Below are 20,279 nucleotides of genomic sequence, written 5' to 3' on the forward strand. Positions count from 1 at the left end.
TACTCACAGTTCTTAGATAATTTATTCAGAGAAAAGTTTTGGCCTCATTTATTTGAACATTTAGTTGCAAGGTATTTTTTTTTTTCGTGGAGTGATAGGAGGGAATGTCAGGAAGAGCCTGAAGTATCTTGGTTATTATTCGGATTCTCTACTTAAAATCTAACTAGCCAAAGGGGTTAGAGGATGATTTCTATCTTCACCCACTGAGTTATCAAACAGGAAACAGGCTTGCACAAGACATAGTTAGAGTGCATTAAATAAATATAAATTTTATTAAAAACACCCACATAGCGTTATCAGGAATGATATAATAATAAACAGCTTTCAAATAACCTGCATTCATTACATTACAATACTTACAGTATTTATAACCATCTTCAGATTTTTTTTAGACAAATCAAACATTTCATGAAAATGAAATGAAACCAAAGTGGGGAGGGAATAGAACATAAAGCATAGAAAATGCACACAGAAGTTCATTTGCTTAGTGTCAAACTGCAAAAATTTCCTACACAAGTTAACCACTAGCTTTAGAAGTGACTCAAAGTCACTGTGCGTCAATCAAGATGAAAAAAATCATTCAAGTAGAGTTGACACCTCTTGGAAGCATTTTCAAGTATGGCTATAGTCAACCTGATAATCCTATACAAGCAATTTCTGTCTGCTTTCCATTCATTCTAACTGAGGCAGGGTGCTGTACATCAAAATTACAGGTCTATATTTACAGTAAAAATGGAATCCCACCTTCCCTCACCCCCCACCCCCCAACTAAGCTTACTGCTGTCATCCATCAGCAGTTTGGCAAATGATGATGGGTAGCATAAAAACCAAGTATTCGCCATGGATGACATGGCAACCCAAGACCCCAAACCAATGATTTTTTTGTTGTTGTTGTTTTTAGCGAATCAGGTTAATACTACCATGATCGGTTAAAACCTAAAACCAAACAAACACAAAACTTTTGGTTTGATGTAAAAATGCAGATCCAACATTATAGTGGACAAAGCCACAAATGGGAGAATTTTCTTTAAAAGGCCAAAAGCCCTGTTATAAATATTCGACCACTAAAACCCAAAGGCTTCCTTGAAGAATTCATTGAAATCCTGCTGGTCAAACATTTCTTCAGTCCCAAACTGACTCATACAGTATATTGCACAACATATATCTAGGTGATGGTGGTTTGCATGTTTAGGGAAGCCCTCAAACTGTCCGTACCTTTGTTTATTACAGTATCATAAAAGCCTCATTTAGAGAGTTGCGAAACTCTGGTAAAATGGCCACTTGCCAAACCCCTGCATTACAGTTTTCTTTTTTCCCTTTATCAGCTCAGTGCATTCTACTTACATATATATTGTGTGTGTGTGTGTTTTTTTCCTGCTTGAAACAGTCAAAACACTCCCTAAACTGTAAAAAACACTTTTATTACAATAAAAAGTTAATAAATTTACAAAATTAGTTGTAGTTACCTCAATATATATATATATATATATATACAAGAAAAATTAGAGGAGGGATTTGAAATAGAAGGGTTAGATCCCTGAAAAAAAAAGAATATATTTATTACCTACAACAGCTTTACATAAACACAGGTGACATGTTGGTGTAAGGAGAACAAGCTGAAATATCCCTGAAGTTTTAGAATGGAAAAAGATTGAAATTTCAAGTGATACTTGCTAAGATATCAAGTATTGAGAAAAAGGTATGATTTTTAAAAATTATGAAACAAAGACTGTTAGAAACAAAACAAAACTAAAAAAAAAAAGAAAAGAGATGGTATACAATGTTATAAACTTTCACTCAGTTCAATTTCCTATTGCCAAACTAGTGTTGAGGTATATGACAAGTAGGAACATCACTCAAACCTTTAATGTACTCTTAGCTCACATTATGATTTATTTGTAGCAGGCTGAGTAGCACCATCATGATGTGAATTCACTTTCAAACCCAAATATATATAATATATATTTAATATATTTTAATTTTTACAGTACTAAAATACTAAAGCATTGTGTTAAAAAAGTTTTGTTTACAATTTAATTTACTATACAACTCTTTTGTTTTTTTTTTTAATACAAATTATTGACTTAAAACCACCATAGCAAACCAGCTGCCTGTTTTTTGTTTTTTGTGTTTTTTTTGTTTATTTGTAATTGACAGAATCACACGGAACTAACCCTGTTTAATTCATCTCGTGTAGGCATCAGTCTGCTTAGTCTTCCTGATTGAAGAGGACATTTCATGCCAGAAAATGTCATATATCACAATGTATGTAATTATTGGCACGAAACAAGTTGTCCTTCCTGTCCTCTAGGAACTTGGGGAGCCACGGAATGGCCTCGGTCCAAGCTAACTACAGCCGTCGAATCTGCAGTTTGTGGCTAATTGTTACCTGTGGTTAATAGAAAATCTGTGTCTTTGAACTGTATACATTTGAGCAATGAACTTGTCATAACAATAGTAAAAAACGGGTTTACAGAATAGCAGTGAGATGAGCACCAGAAAACATGTGTTTTGTGTACTAAAGAATTCCCTTGAATCCAGTAAGCCCCGTTTCTGTTGTAACTGGCTGCATTAAAATGGATATGTAGCCCACCAGCAGATGTATGGCTAAAAACGAAAAAATATATATATTTAAAAGCTTTTTTTTCTTTAAAAATCATTTTACATTTTAAAATTAAAGTAAACGTTTTCATTTCAAATGTCTTAGTACCTTAGCATTGTTCAAGTTGTCAAAGCTTAGGTAGACAAAGTGCTTCTAAAACACCATTAAAAGTATTTATGCTTATACATGGATGTGCATGTCTATGTGCACGTATACATAGTATGTAAATATATATATATATATACATATATATATATATGTACATCGATATGCTTATTGTCCTAATGAGGACTTCACTGGATGAGCAAAATCCAGAGGCCTTTCAAATTTCCACTTTTTTTAAAAGCTTGTGTAAGAGTACATGAACTTGGATAAAAACTTGGATGAAAAGATGCCCGTGTTATTCAGAGGCATTTGAGTACACTGTTAACATTTGGACTATTAGGAAGGCATTAAATGTTCAACTTCTCTATTAAAGACACCATTTTCTTAGCACCATATTTTAGGATTTCCACACAAATTCAGTGTTTGCCGTCTAGTTGTTTTCTTGTTCTATGTTATCTGTTTTGATAAATAAAAGTTAATATTAAGATTACAGTAAAAACTGCATGTTAAGAACCCATAATTCCAGTATTTCAGTACATCATATATTCAGCACCAGATGGTATTTTATGATTACTACTGTAACACTATAGTACTTGTTTGACTCCTGTTCCATGACTATGCAATCTAGATATTATTAAAAGTGGTCACAGATGTGCAGACTTGTAAGGAAAATTCACATTTACATATTATCTCATCCAATAATAGAACCTGTGTTTTCAAAATGTAAATTACAAAACACTTCCGCCCACCCCCCTCATCTTTTTTGCATAGAATGCTTTGGTCTCATTTCCTACCTGCCATCTGTGACCACTTATTACTAGTTGGTGGAAATTCAGTACCATGGTAAGATTACCTCCTTTTTTTTTTTTGCTGGTGTGCTGAGGTCATTCCACCATGTAGAACATAAATACGGTATTTGTTCCCCCTTTCCCCTCCCCCCCCACCTCCCGCCAAAATGAGAACTCTCCCACTGACCAGTAGGCGGTCATCTTTATGAATGAGGTAACCAACAGAGGGTGTGACGTCATATATATCTGTTATAAGGCCCTGTGACCCGTGTAAAGGCATATGGAGATGTAGTTACTGTGGAGTTTGTGGTGATGGACATTGTCCTTTGGGTAAGAGACTTGATGAAGCGCAAATAAGTTGGTTCTGAAGGTTCATGAGGCTCGACAGGCTCCCGTTTTGTTTTTTTACCATAGGTTTTCTGAGGCACGTAGTCTGGCCCATACTTTTCACACTCTTCCTCCTTCTCCCGGGCTTTCTCCGCCATTTTGGCTTCCCATAGAGCCAGGCCATGTTTGGGTTCATTCATGCTTTTATGCTGGTAGAACACAAGGGATATCCTGGTGGGGTGGTTTCTGTTGGGATTTTTTAAAGGGGTGGTGGCATGGAGCTCACGCTTTGCACACTCAATGAGAATGGACCCATGAGTTGGAGCCACCGCCACTCCACCGATATCGGGATCCAGAAAGCTGTGCTCACTGTCTGACCAGACGTCATCATTGTCCTCTGTGGCAGGGGCTGCCAGACCCTGGCTGGGTGCGTTTAGCTGCTTTTCCAAGTGATTAGCATCATTTAATTTGCTTAAGCCACCTTGAGCAGGAGTAGTCCTATCATGATTAAAACCTGAAAGCATCTTTGACAACCCGTTTGCTGTGTGGGAAAGCATCTCCCGTTCTTTGTTTGGGAGATGGAAGGAGTGAGGAGGGCTACTGAATATACCCGAAGCAGCAGCATGGTAGTCAGGAACCAAGTGGGGGGGTGGATGATGTTCCCCATTCTTATTCCTAGATGTATAATCTAAGTTTGGATTGTTCAGATTGGGTGGCAATCTTGAGGCAGATTCCATGAAGTGGCCATCTATATCGTGCATGGAGTAAGTAGGAAAAGACCCTACGTGGTGTACATTGGGTCTAATGGCACAGCTGTTATAAGGATCCACCTGCATATTCTGGTTTCCATAATTTAAGTACTTGGGGCCAAAACTCTGACTATTTCCAAACCTCTGCTGGTATAGTGTATGAATAGGTGGGAGATTGAGCTTTGATAGAGGGTCCTGGCTCTGATACCTGTAGAGATCCATTGTTTGGGATTGGGAAGGGTAGGAACCCAAATAGGCAGAGCAATTGTCCAGAGGCATGTTTCCATTGCATTGGTAAGGTGGATATTGATTATTCTGATTTAGAGCCCCTGCATAGGGGTTCATGGGATTGGAAGGATTCAAATAAGAGCCTGCAGCCTGGGATGAGGTGGTATAGAGATTCATAGGGTTGGCCCCACTATATAGGTCTGAAGGGTGGGAAGCGCTGGAATAAGGATTGACGGGGTTGGGTCGCCTCATATACAGATTTGGGGGACCTGAAGTAGCATAAGCATTCACAGAAGATGACTGAGGGGTATTCGTCAGGGGATGCTGCTGTTGTGGCTGCTGTTGCTGTTGTTGCATTGATGGTCCTGAAAGTCGTAAAAGCTCTGTAAGTAGGAGAGAGGGGACAAAAAGGGATGATGTACTTAAATGAAAACTTCAGTCTGTGTAAGATCCCCAATTTATACCAGTAGTGTCAAACTCAGATAGAAAGAGAATCTCCTAAATTAGTGATGGCGAACCTTTTGGAGACTGAGTGCCCAAAGTGCAACCCTCATGCTGCATGTGAGCCCTCCACTTTAGCACAGACAGGGGAGGAGGAAGCACTCCCATTGGGCTGCTGGGCAGAATGGTGGGTGATGGGAGAAATGTCCTCAGGTGTACATGGAGAGGGGAAGGGGAGCAGCCCCTTCTGGCATGCTCCAGCATATGTACCATAGATTCACCAACATGTAAGATTCCCAAAGGCCACATATTATTGTTCTTCAGCCAATTCAGTCATGTCTGACCCTTAGCAACTTGATTTGGGGTTTCCCTAGCAAAGATCCTGGAGTGGTGTACCATTTCCTCTTCCAATTCATTTTACAGATGAGGAAATTGAGGCAAACAGGGTTAAATGACTTGCCCAGGGTCACATAGCTAGTAAGTGTCTGAGACTCAGATCTTTCTGACTCCAGGCCTGGCATGCTATCCATTGTGCCATCAAGTTGCCTACAGGTCACATGTTGTCTTAATTTTAAAGTCTAATATCATCAATGTTTTATTATCTTTTTATTTATTTTGTTAAATGTTTCCCAATTATGTTTTAACTTGTTTTTCACCACATTTGGGATGGTTGTAGCTGCATGCCACCTGGGGACCACCTCTTTGACACTTCTGTTCTAGACCAATAAATCATATGACAAGGATTGTGTTTAAAGTAGGAGTTCTTAATCTGAGGTTTGTGGACTCATATTTCAGGGGAGTCAGTGAACTTGGATAGAAAAAAATCAGCACTATTTTCATTGTAATTGGTTTCCTCTGTCATCCTCTTCTTTGTATTTTATTTTATACATTTAAAAACATTATCCTGAGGGGGATCCATAGATTTCATCAGCCTGCAGAAGGAGACCAATACCGCCCCCCCCCCCAAAGATTGAGAACTTCTTATTTAAGGTCATGTTTTTGTGATCATACCAGTGGCCAAATAATTAGAAATAAGAATAACAAATCTGTAGGGTCTGGAAAATGGATCAGAAGGGGAATTTTGAAAACAACATAGATTAAAAATGGAACCTCAATTGCATCTCATTGATATTTAGCATCTTTATTAATAGTTAATGGTCAATAACCCAACCCTGAAGAAAATTTTTTACCCATAACTAATTCTCACAAATTTTAGCAGGAATTTTATCTATAACTAGATTTTCAGCTAGAAGAGCATGTTTATAAAATTTAATTGGGAGGAGGGATGCTAAGACAATGACACATTGTACTCTGGAGAAAAAACAAACTCCTTTAAAGCCACAGGATCCTAAGTGATCTCTGTAAGTTTATTGTTGTTGCTATTATTTTTATTGTTGTTGCTTTTTCTTTAGAATTTGGGGTCCAAAAACAGTAAATCAGAGGAGTGATTATATAATAATGAGACTGATGATGGCTTGTGAAATCAGTGTCATTACTTTATATAATCATATTTCATACTTTTCATTCAAGAATATTTAAAAATATTTAAAGCTTTAATTAGTCTTTATTGTGGCCTCCCCTCCTCCCAGTTTAATACTTTTGTTGTATGATGTTTGGTGTAGTGGATAGAAAAAAGCTATATCTGTGAGTCAGAAGACCTGAAAGAAGCCCTAAATGCTACCACTTGTGAAATCTCCATTTCCTAAGGTGGAAGACATGGATATCTATGCTCTGCCTCAACTCATAGAGTTCTGTAATCCTCAAATGACCTTAGGTACATGAAGTCACTTTGTAAATTTTAAATCTTTATCCAGATATCAAGGATTGTTAAACAAAACTAATAAGAAGGTTGGTCAGCATCTACAGAGAAGAAAAAAGATCCAGTTTTGTGCTACAAATACAAGTGCCTTCAATTTTTTCAATGAAGGCTAATGTCATTTTTTATTTGAAGAAATTAGACTATAAGAAAATAAAACAACATAGAACTGGACATTTGGTATTTGAGGGATGCTAGAAGGAGGAAAATGTCACATTTATTTTGGAGGGCACATCAGGTGATCTTATTTCCAGTGGCCTAATCTCTGTGGCTATAGTAGAGGAATTTTTTTTTTTTATTGAAAGTGATAATGATTGGCATCCCACCATCTACAACCTCTTAATGGCCTTCTCTAATAGGGTCATAGATTTGGAGCTGAAAGGGACAACAGAGAAAGTTTCTTACACTAAAAAGGCAAATCTTACTCATTAATGGGTTTTTGGGGAAAGGAAAATAGGCTGAGCTGACGTATAAACTGTCAATATTATAAATGAAACTTTCAAAAACCCTTACTTCCTTTTCATGACCTAACATAAATTGAATACAAGTGAAGAGGGGAATTTTGGCAGCCCTGGGGATTGTGATCTAGGGGAAAAAAATTAAAACAGTTGCTGTGAAAAGAAAGTATCTTACCCTTCTTCCTCACAACTCAGCCAAGGGAGGTAAAGGAAGAATACTGTGTCCTCAAGTTAAAATAATGAGTCAAAAACATTTATTAAATTCTTTTATGGTAATAAAAGACATCTGATCTCCTTTTCTCTACAAAGCCTAAGAGAAAGATCAGGTATGCTTATGGTATCTATCTATCTATCTATCTATCTATCCATCCACCACCACACATATGCAGGCATATACATATATGTGAATTGTGTGTCTGGCTCTGAAAACAAAGGCCAATTCATCTATAATTGGGTTTTAAGAAATGGGGTCAAATTAATTCACACACTTAATTTTTTTCTAATAGATTGACAACAATGGCAACACTTTGGCTGTAAGACCCAAAAGTGATAACACATATAAGCTTTGTAGCCCTTAAAGTGCTCTACAAAATGACAGCTAAGAGTGTGACAATGGACTACTTCTAAGTAAGGGCAAATATCACACTGAGACTTTGCCAAATTGGGGGATGACCAAGCCCTCAAACATAGAGATGTCTTGCACTGGCACTTATCTACAAGGTGTTTTGGTGAGAAGTTAAGCAACAGCCTAAAGACTTGGTATCAACTGGTATTCCAGGATTTCAAGAACAGAAGCAAATACGTTGTACCCTACAGCTTCTCAGACCTTCTGGTATCGAACCAGCAAATGGAAGGGACAAGAAGGGGAGCATCCATCACTTTCTATTATTCCTGTGTCTTTTGGCTGTCTGAGATATCAGTCAGCCAGAATGATATAATAATTAAAACTGATGGTGACATGTCAAGGAGAAAGGTATAAGGTCTCCTCTTACTATATTTTTGTGTTCCCCATGAACAAAATTCACGCCTAAAATTCTGCTTCCAACTATGAAAAATAGTAAATATCATCCAAGAAATCTCTAAATTTGAAAAGACAAAACCAAAATGAGTTAAATCCAATAATATTTTTTGTTACAAATAAGCATTAAGGATTCACAGAGTCATAAACTAACAAAAAAATCACAAATTTACCTAGAGACAGGAAGGCATCTTGGATTTGGAGTCAGAGACAACTATGTGGTATAATAGATAAGAATCTCAGTCTTGGAGTCAGGAAGATCTGAGTTTAAATACAATTTCAGAGACCTTCAGTAGGCATATGATCCTGGAAAAGTCATTTAACTTCTGTTTACCTCAGTTTCTTCAACTGTAAAGTATGGATAATAACAGTATCTATACTGTAAGTTTATTATATTTGTAAAGCATCTTGCAAATGTTAAAGCACTATTGTTGTTTATTAAGTGTTTGGGCTCCATCATTTGCCTCTTGTGTAATCTAGAGTAAATCTCTTCCTTTTACCTCAATTTCTATTTCTCTAAAACAAGGAAGTTGAAGGAGATGTTCTCCAAGGTCCCTTCCTTTGATCTTTCAGACATAATGATCAAACACAAGGACAAATTCTACCCATTCCACCTGCTCACACTACTTCTAAATAGCCACTACCAAGGCAAATAAGAACATTGAAAAATTTTTTTTAAATGTTCATATACTTAGTTCTATGTTTGTCAGGTTCAGGAATTAATAGAAGAATACTTGTTCTCAAAGCAATGGAAGGTATCATTCCAAAAATAATGGCCTTGGTCAGAAGTTGTGGTCAAGGGGCTTCACATACACTGATCTGGTCCAGAATACAGACTCAGGTTATAGCTGTGGTTTCCCATCACTCATAGGTTCAGGATTACTTTTACAGCCATATTTAAAGAGAGAAGATGCTGAATAATGGACAATTTTCTGACTAACTAAACACTCGTTGGTTGAACTTTCTTCCATACGGTAGGCATTCCCTAAAGTTCAAATCTTGGTTCTCTGCTTTGTTCTTCTAGCTTCAATTATCTTCTCATCATCCAAACTCTAGTCCCCATCTCTCCAAGTGCTTCGCAACTATCTATAGCTAGATATCCTTGAATCTCCTTAAACTCAGGACATCCAAAATCAAAATTGTTGCTGTTTTCCCTCCACCCTCAATTTACTTGTTTCCATAAGTAATGACATTATTTTTTTTTCTTGGTTAGATGTTATTCTTACAGTTAACTAGGCTCAAAACCTTAGTACAAGTTTTAACTCTTTCTACCTCCAGGCCTGGCACTCTACTGTGCCTCTTAACTGCCCTACATGATTAAACTGGATAGCCTGGATGGGCCCTCTCAGTTCTAAATATCTAACCCTTTAGTAAAGGTCAGGAAGAGGGTATAGATGTGATGCAAACAATTGCTCCCTCCATTAATAGTCCTAATTCTCCCTCTTTCTTATCAGAACTTTTCAGATCAGTGTATATATTTATTGATTACTTAATCATCCTCTGCAACCTATTTTGGTCTTCATAACTACTGGAAAAATGCTCTTTAAGGTCACTGATGATTTTCTAATGGCCAACTCCAGTGGCCTTTTCTCATTTTTCCATCTGTGACATTAACTTTTATGTAAACCATATTCAGGTCTTTATGAAAGGCCATCCAAATGGAAATTCCCAGTGACCCAAACCCTATTCTACTTTTAGGGATTATGCTATGGGAAAGAAGATCACAAGGTGTGCCATTCAATATAAATGATTCTGTATTCTTTCCCTGTGTCCACTCCACACAACATATACGCTTGTAATACCCCAAAATGAGCTCACCTGCCAACTGTTTAGCATGGTTTGTGGTCTCCGAGCTAGCCTGCTTTTGACGTCCAGAAGCTGACTTCTCTTTTTCATTCTTATTCGAACTGGTCTCCAAGGAGGAGAGCCTTTCAGCTATAGCTTTCTTGGCTTCCAGTTTCCTCTGCCGGCATGTCTTAGCAGGTTCTGCCAACATTCTGACTTTGCGGCGAAAGGAGCTAAGCACCTGAATGGCCCCATTCCTCTTTTTTTCCTCTTGGGCTTCCACACTTCCAAATTCATCCATGCTGGAGACTTTGTACAAGGGCAGAACATGGAGCTGCTCATCCTCAGGGGTTCTACCAACCTCCCGATTGTCTTCTCTGGTGAGCGTGCATACCTAATAGTGCAAAAAGAAATGACAGCTTCAGTTTCTGATCAAAAAAGTGAGAAAAAAATAATAGTTGTCCACTTAATGCTGGCTGGTATAATACCACTTACCAAGGGACTCCAGAATCATTCTTGACTGTTTTATTAAGCACAAGGTTGAAATGAACAATAAACTTACTCTCTTTGGAGGAAAGTGGGTAAATGGGTAAATTGGACCCGTTTACACCTTCCAAGGCAGTGATCATGGTATATATATAATCTGTGATTATTCTGTGCAAGATCTATACTTATCCTGCCAGAAGCCTTGCTCACTTTTCTCACCCTAAACATTGAACTCTAAAATATTTAAAAAGCAAAGCAATCTCTTCAAAACACTTTTTTATCAAATAATCTTCTCAATTCCTTTTCAGTTGCAAGATGTCTGTACACAAACAAATACTGCAATATTGGCTGCCCCTCTCTAACTTCGCTTTCTAACTTTCCTTGTTTCCTTGTTTAAGGAAAGTCCAGAAGATTCTCCAGTGAAGATTTATTTGAGGAAGTGCCAGGAGAAGATAACTTGACCCATGCTAGTGATATATTCCATGGTATCATTTCAATCCTTCATTTTTCATTTTTTTCTCCTGTGCTGTTTTAAATCAAATTTACAGATTACTTTTCTTCTCCTTTTCTTCCTAAGACTAGTAGGACTTAAATAACTGAGGCTTCTGTCAAAATCACCATTCTGACAAATTAGTTTTGTATTTCAAAGGTGGAACACTGGATGGAGGGCTGAACTTGGAAGAGAAGAGTTCAAATTCTGCCTTGGACACTAGATTGTTTAAACCTCTGCAAGTCACTTAATCCCTTAGTATTTCCTCATTTGTAAAATGGGACCAATAATAGCACCTACCTGGCAGGGTTTTTGGGGAAGATCAATTAAGATAATTTATGTAAAAATGTTTTGCAAATAATAAAGAGCTATATAATACTAGTTGTTATTTATTAATCAGTTAATTAATAGAAAGTGTATAAAACAGAATGATAAAATCATCTAAAGTGGGTCTTGGAATGAAACTGTTAAATCAAGATATATTTTTACAATTGCATTATACTTGGGCAGACATTAGAATTGCTTACATCTCAATCAAACTTTAGTAACATCTTCATAGGGGATGATTCAGAATTCTTAAAGGATAAGGTACAGAATATAAGCAGATCTTGCAGGTATTACCAAGTGGGACAGCTTTAGATAAAGGTAAATAGGGCTGAGTGTAGATATTTTCTGAGGATCAACCATGTTAAGACTAGAGAGGATTAAACCAGAATGGAGACCATTTGGCAATGAAAGTTGTTGACCATGACAATTCATGGTAAGGAAAGGGAAGAACTTACACCCGGACTCTTTTGAAGTATTAAAACTATTATAATGATCTTACAATGTACTTTCCTTTCTGAGGTATATAACACCCCCTCCAAACCTTTTGTTCCAAGAACTATATAACATCTATTTTCATCTCACCTACACCATGCCACTCCTGTCTTCCCTCTAACCCCTTACCTACTTTCTCCTTCCACTGCTGTGCCTACTAAGCATTTCTGTGCCCTTTGCTTGAACTAAAAATGTGACCTTTATCTTGATTCCCATGCAATAGTTTCTCGTAAAGCATAAAATTCAATAAATGTTCGTAATAATGAATAGGAAGTGGGGAGATTTGGCCTTCTCTTTAATCCATTGTAAAATGTAAAACTTCTCCACTGTTCTCTGTCTCTGTCTGTCTTTCTCTTCCTCTCCCTCTTCTCTTCCCCTCCCCTCCTCTCACTCTCTCTCACATCTTGAGAGAACCTCACCATCTGCTTGAGTGATCTCATTGAAAATCTGAAAATCCTTGCTGTTACTGACAATTGCTTCCATGAAACCATTTCCTTTATCTCAACTGAACTTAGCACCTCACTCATAATCTTCCCCTACACTTGGTTTTCTACCATCATCCTCTACATTTCTTTACTTCCAAATCCATATTAATCATGTCTCTATCATAATCTCTAGCTTCATAATTCCTCAGTTTCTTAGACTCCAAAAACTCAATCAATCTCTACTCATCATCCGCTTTGCAACAAGATAATGCAGTACTACTGAGATTCATGATCTGACACTTCACTCCCTCTTTTTCTTGGCAGATGACTCTGTCATCTACTTCACAGAGGAAATGAAAACCACAAAGTACAAACTTCCTAATATTCTTGCCTTACCATATGGCTCTTTCTGTTCTTTCACCATTCTAATCCATCTACATGAGCCCTTAAGCCCTTCCCTTTGGGAATTTGCCTCCTTCAATTAATTCTTTCCCTTCACTTTCCCCTTCTTTTCTGGCTCCAAATACACATAGATCTTCCTCTATAGCTTGAAAACTTCACCCAGCACTCTCTCCTTCCTTTGTTAGCCAAACTTTTCTAATGAATATTATACATTTACACTCATTCCTCAGAGAAAGAGGAAGAGCACCTCTATGATCCAAAATATTAACAGCAGCTCTCTTTGTGGTGGCAAAGAATAGGAAACTGAGGGGACTCCCATCAATTGGGGAATGACTGAACAAACTGTGGTCTATGATTGTGATGGAATACTACTGGGCCATAAGAAAAGATGAACAGACTGACCTTAAAAAAACAAAAACTTGCGAAGAGTTATATGAGATAATGAACAGCAAACTGAAACCAGGAGAACATTACACACAGCTGCAGAATTAATCCTGGAAGAATAAACTGTGAATGCCACCTCCGGGAAGTGAGCAGAAAGGTGAAGTATGAGAAAGATTTATTTTATCTATACATGTTAGCTGCCTTGACAATATCTTTTGTGATGTGAGGAAGGGGAGAAGGGACTAATGGATGAGATTTATTATGTACATATGAAGAAAAATAAACTAAACATATAGGAGACTTGTGATTTCATGTGTGGGCTATTTTTTTTTCTTTGTATATGGAAATGCTTGTTTGGTTTTGCAAAATTTGGAATTATAGAGGGCAGCTGGGTGGCTCAGTGGATTGAGAGCCAGGTCTAGAAACAGGAGGTTCTGGTTTCAAATTTGCCCTCAGACACTTCCCAGCTATTTGACCCTGGGCAAGTCACTTGACCCCCATTGCCTAGCCCTTACCACTCTTCTGCCTTGGAACCAACACCCAGTATTGATTCTAAGATGGAAGGTAAGGGTTTAAAAAAATTGGAATTATAAAAAGAACAACAAAACAAAACTACTTCTTCCTTACTCCTGTAATCTGAATTTGGGGGGGCATAATTATTGAACCAATGCTGTTGATGACCACTTGTAACTTAAAAACATTTTTTTAAACCCTTACCTTCCATCTTAGAATCAATACTGTGGGTTGGTTCCAAGGCAGAAGAGTGGTAAGGGCTGGGCAATGAGGGTTAAGTGACTTGCCCAGGGATACACAGCTAGGAGCGTCTGAGGTTGAGGGATTTGAATGCAGGGCTTCCTGTCTCTAGGGCTGGCTATCTAAGAGGCCACACTCCCCCGAAATCAAGGCCAGGAGGGTCCTCTTCATGCCCCAGAGAGAGCCAACTTCCGATGTACACAGTAGTTTCGGCGTTTCCGGCAAGACCTCTACTCCCCACCCGCGAGAAGCCAGGCAGCTGGTGTACCGGCTTGGGCTCTGCTGCCGCCAAGGCCAAAGAGAAGGGGGCCAAAAAGGTGGATGCGGCTGCAGTGGGGGCGGCTCCGGAAAAGGAGGACTCGGAGCTGCAGCGCACCTGGGGCGCCCTCATTGAGGAGAAGGAGCAGCTCCACCAGAAGAGGTGCCGCCTGAAGCACCTGTCAGCCCTGCAGACCCACTGAGCCATCTAGCTGCCGCTTCTTGACTTCTTAACTGTTAAATCCAATGATCTTTCCCTAGTTCACCGTCTGTGAAGCAGTACATGATTCTCTCAACTTTTTTTTACACTTTCTTTAAACTCTTCTCCTGTTTTTCATGAGACTGGATGATCTTGGTTCTGTGGTTTGGGGAACTATTTTCTTTGGCTTCTTCATTGGCCCCTTTTCCTTTTTCTTCCTTCATAGGGGACACTCATTAGGGTTCTTATTCTACCTTTACATTTGCTTCCTCAAAGATACAGTCCCATAATTTAGATTATATTATGCCTAAATGACTCCCAACTAGATATGTCCAGCTCTGATTTCTCTTTCAAACTCCTTTTTCCTTCTCAACGTTTCCATTTGAATATCCTTTCATCTCCTCAAATGGAATATCCCTATATCAGAACTTATTTGCCATCTCCCGTTTAAATAAGCTTCTTCTGATTTTTCTAAATTGTGTCTTGATGTTGCCACCATTGTCCAAATCATGGAGGCCCAAAATGTCAATGTCTTCTTTGATTCCTCCTTTACTCTTCTCTGTCACATCCAACTAGTCATCAAATTCAGTCTATTTCTTCCTGGGCTTCTGTCATTTGCTTCCTGTTATTCTCTAATGACAGAACCTTGACAGTAAATTCTGAAATGATCCTCTTGCCTCTAAAACAGCATGCCAGATGCCTAGAATATCCCTTTCACAGCATTACTGCACTGGTAAAGATTCCCCATTGTCTACAGGTTAGAGGCCAGCCTTCTGTAGCCAGCCCTGGTGCCATACAGCCCTAACATTCCTTTACCAAATGAATGTCACCACCTCTAGGTGTCTGTTGCTGCTATTTCCCTCACTTGGGATATCCTGATTCAGTTTTGCCTTTATAGTTGCTGGGAGACCTAAACTAAACTTACCAATTATATGGTTCTAGGCAAAATCTCTGTGCCCTGTCTACCGGGAAGGAAGTGCTTTGTAAATTTTTTTTTCTTTTAAACATTATTTTATTTGGTCATTTTCAAACAATATTCATTAGAGACAAAGATCATTTTCTTTTCCTCCCCCCCCCCCCATTGGCGATGCGTGGTTCCTCTGGGTATCACATATGTCCTTGATCCGAACTCGCTTTGTAAATTTTAAAGCACTGTAGAATGAAGAATTAGGAGTGACAGCAAATCAGACTCCTCCTTCAAAGTTCACTGGTTACTGCCTCTAGAAAGCAGATAGGTGCTGAGCTGCACTGTGGAGCCACCCCCGATGGATGGGCACATTATGTCTCCTCTGAAATCCCCAAACACTTTGTTTGCTTGTGATATAGTTCTTAGGTCTAAACGGTGGTGTTGGGAGAGTTAGAAACCATCTAGTCTAAATACTTCATCATAAAGATGAGATCCCATAGCCCAGGGATGTTAAACAACTTAAAAACAAGGTTTCACAACTCCCAATCCAGAAATAACATTCATTTTTTTTTTAAATTTTGAGTCCCAAATTCTCCCTGTCCCATATCCATTAAGAAGGCAAGCAATATGGTATGGATTATAGACATGAAGCTAATCAAAACATTTCCCACTCTTTCTACCACATCTCATTATGTCCTAGTTGTCTGAAAGCATAGGAGTAAGAACTGGATTTGTCATCTAGCCACATGGAATTTTCAGCGAGGAAATTCCCACTAACAATATAGCTCTTTGGGGCACCTAGATGTCACAGTGGATAGAGCACGACCTGGAATTGTAGGACCTGAGTTCAAACCAACTGTTTGACCCTGGGAAAATCACTTATTTGCCTAGCCCTTGCCCTTCTGTCTTTGAGTTATTACTAAGAGAAAGTAAGGGCTTAAAAAAGCACAGTATAGATCTTCATCTTCTTTGCAACTTACAGACTTCAAGGGGTACCCAGAGCATCAAGAGATTAAGTCACTTGGCTCAGGGTCGCACAGCATGTCTCCTAGACTGAATTCAAACCTCAAACTTCCTAGTTCTGAGGCCAGCCCTATTTCTACCCTATATCTCTGTCTTCCCCAGAGTCTAAGATAAGGCTAGTGATTTCATCAATATGGGGTTGTAAATGGCCACCTGTTCTGCAAGGTATAGTCTTGCGGGATTGCCTGGAGCTCCAAGATATTAAATAATTTGCCCAGAGTCACACAACAAATATTCATGAGGGTCTAGTCTGCCTTTGCTCCTCTTTACATAATAAGCCTCAAATTAATGGCAGTGGGAGGGATTAGTTCAAGAAGTGGGGGATATTTTGTTCCTGGTAAAAGCCATTTTATGAAAAATCCCCAAAGTGAACAATTGAGAATTTTCGGTATTGTCATTTAGAGTAAAAGGTACAGCTGATGACAGTGAACTAAACAAATAAACAAAAACACCACCTGCCACCTGTCACTTCATCTACTGATGTGATTTAGATATAGAAGCAGAAATTGAAAGTCAAGAATGGCAGAGAACTGTGGATACTCATAGACAGATATAGAGGCGATTAACTTTTTCTATCAATGGACAAAGAAAGCCCTGGGCCTGGGAAAAGGACCAGTGGGGAAGTGCACACAATTAGAGTACCACAGACGTTGTACCATTCCAAATTTATTCTTTGGCACTTTCTTCCTCCAATAGTGGGGTGAAGGTAGTCCAGGAACCTAGGGGTTCAGTTGGATGCTCATCCCTCTCTTTTTCCTCTTAATCCCAATCCAGATATCCATCTAGGCACATAATTCCCTTTTGTAATGCAGACCACACAGATATCTTGGCAAGTGAATGATTCTATGATCAGTGAATTGTGAAATGCCAGACGTACAACACTCTGGCATTGCGAGTGTTCCTTGGCGGCAGGCTGCAGCTGGCAATGTGCTCTCCCTGCTGTAGGTTCATCCTCAGAATTTCCATGAAATTCTCATGTGCTTGTCACAGGGTTTGGCTTTAATGTGCCAGCTTGTTCTGGGGGCAATAGCAATGCCAATCAGGGTCACCACACAACAGCAACCCATTCATAAAAAATACTGCTTCACATGGCTTCTGAAGAGAAAATATTTTTTTCTTAATGAGGTATAACAAATAAAAGAACCCTCTGACACATGGAATGGAACTGTCCCCAGTGGGAACCACCACCACTTACCAGTGTACTGCCATTTTGCATGTTGTGCAAGTCTCTGTGGGCGTGGGCACAGAAATCCAGGCAAGCAGTGACGCCAGAGAATGGGCGACCTTCCTTTAAACCCAAACGACATTCTGGGGCTCTATGTTCATACTCAATCTGGAACAAGACAAAGGAGTCAAGAGCATAACTCTGATCAACACAAACTTAGTACATAGGCCATTCAAAGCATTATCATTTCTGTACTCCTGCCCTACAGAAGAAAAAATAGAATTATATAATATAAAGCAAATACATCGTCACAACAACATTGTAAAAACCCATCCATTTTCTTTGCTTCTTGAATTTTTTTGCCTGTACTTCTGCATCCAGGATATCAAAATCAGAGTTCCTTAATCTGAAGTCTATGAACTTATTAAAAAAAAATATTTTGACAATTGTATTTAACTAGAGTTTTTCCCTTTGTGTATTTTTATTTCCTATGTATTTTATGTATTCAAAAACATTATTATAAAAAAGGATCTTTAGACTTTGCCTGACTGATAAGAACCTGGTGTATTTGAGATGGAGAAATAAGAACGAATACAAATGAAAGAGTCAAATTCATGGTACTGACCAAACTCCTATATATATCTGTAGACTATGGCTGATTAGGACAGTTGATTACTCAGTCAATAAACATTTATTAAGTGCTAAGCTCTGTGGATAAAGGGAAGTAGAAGACAGCCTCTGCTCTTGATTAACTTACAGTCTAATAGTGTAGACAACACACAAACAACTTTGTACAAATGTGATATATATGATAAGCTGGAAATAATAAATTAATAACTGGAAATAATAAAAATAAATTCCTAGAGTTAAGGATGATTGGGAAAGACTTTCTGCAGAAGATGAAGTTTTGATGATGATTTTTGAAGGGAGCCAGGAGGCAGAGATGAGTAGAGAGAGCATTCCAAATATGGGGACAGCCACTGACAATGCCCAGAATCAGGACATATTCAAATCAGCATTATGGGATCAAGGAGTACCTAGTGGGGTATAAGTTGAAGGAAGATTGGAAAGATCAGGTATGGAACAGGAACATAATGAGGCCAAGATCAAAGGGCCATTCACAAGTGCTCTCATTAGTTTCACTATGTTCTGTGGTCACAGAATGCAACCCTACCTCCAAATAATCACTCAGAAACTACACGCTACATTACTACAAGCAAACCTATGTAAATGTGGATTGATTAGTAGTTTTCTATGCTTTGTGGGGGTAAAGGGGGAAGAATAACATGCATGCCTTCCTGATTATAAATCAAATCATCATGTTCATATTCTAAAGAAAACCATGCCCACACAAATCATTCCGGGTCTAATAATATATCCTATTCATGAATAGTTATAGCAAATAAATTTAACAAAATGTTATTAGGTTCTCATGCTAGGCACTGGACATACAAAGAAAGACTAAAAGGAAACCGTTCTTTACTGGAGAGGTCTCACTTATACACATGTAGATAAATAGGTATTGGACCTGTGATCTTAATATTTTAAGGAAGTTCTAGGAGAAGAAATTCCCTCTATCAATGAAGGTTGCTACTTTCTCTACATTCTCTAGTTTTTTAGAGCAGAGGTATCAAATGCTCCCACCATTGAAGTGTACCCAGAATAGATTAAAATGTAATTGGGAAGCATTTAATAAAATAAATAAAAATAGGACATCAATCATAGAAATGTATTATATATATATATAATATATGAATAATTCTAAGTTAATGGGTGGCAGCAGGGGTCCTTATGTATGCTCCATTGCCATCCCCCATCCCTTTTATTCGAGTTTATACCAATAAGAGGCAATTTGCCCAGGATCACATAGCTATTATGGCATAGAGACAGGACCTGAATTTGGCCATGTATTTCTGGTTGGGGGCTAACTCTGGAGCCCCTTCACCATACTGCCTCTTAGTAAGTGTCTTATTTGAGGGGAGAACACTAATAGCTGGGGAGTATGGGCATTAAAGAAGACTTTTCAGAGAAGGTTGTGCTTGAGTTGAATCTTGAAAGAAGCTCGAGATTCTTAGAGGCAGAGATATGGAGGGAGTACATTCTGGACTCTAGAAATACATTCATTTTGTAAATGCACAGAAGTGGGAGATGGGTTGGCCAGCTCAGGAATAGTTGTTTCTAGTTTGATTGGAATGTAGAATATGAGCAATGGAAGAAGACTGGAAAGGTAGATTAGAGCCAGATTGTAAAGGGCTTTAAATGTCAGGCTGAGTTTTTATTTTATCTTAGAGAGAATAAAGAACCACTGACAGCTTTGCAGAGGGGTATGATATGGTCAATGCTGTTCCACAGGTAGCTGTGGTTTGGAGAAAAGAGATTATGGGAGCATATGATGGATTAAATTAGGGTAGAGTACTGTTAATGGAAAGAGGGGGAATGGATGAGAAATATGTTATGGTGGGATAAACTTTTTTACCTTAACTCCATCAAATAAGAAAAGAATAATTAAAAACCAGTGATGATGATGATATGTAACTTTAATAGGGGATTTCACATTTGATCATCATAGCAACCTTTTGAAGAACGTAAGTGCTAGTAACAACAAGGCAGCTAGCAGAACAAAATTCATTATGAGGACATAGTAAAGCCTA

General features: G+C 38.4%; 1 protein-coding gene across 2 annotated transcripts in view; it reads right to left on the minus strand.

Moving 5' to 3' along the window:
• Positions 1-243: 243 nt before the first annotated feature.
• Positions 244-20,279, minus strand: part of TET2 (tet methylcytosine dioxygenase 2) — a 168,047-nt gene continuing 148,011 nt past the window's right edge. For both annotated transcript variants that reach the window (XM_007495844.3, XM_003341383.4), the window contains exons 10-12: positions 17,659-17,796; positions 10,351-10,711; positions 244-5,182 (exon numbers count right to left, since the gene is read on the minus strand). In XM_007495844.3, coding sequence (XP_007495906.2) covers positions 3,732-5,182; positions 10,351-10,711; positions 17,659-17,796 — 1,950 coding nt within the window. In that variant the 3' untranslated portion in view covers positions 244-3,731. The remainder of the gene's footprint in view (positions 5,183-10,350; positions 10,712-17,658; positions 17,797-20,279) is intronic.

This window comes from Monodelphis domestica, chromosome 6, assembly GCF_027887165.1.
Source record: "Monodelphis domestica isolate mMonDom1 chromosome 6, mMonDom1.pri, whole genome shotgun sequence".
NCBI classification, from domain to species: domain Eukaryota; kingdom Metazoa; phylum Chordata; class Mammalia; order Didelphimorphia; family Didelphidae; genus Monodelphis; species Monodelphis domestica.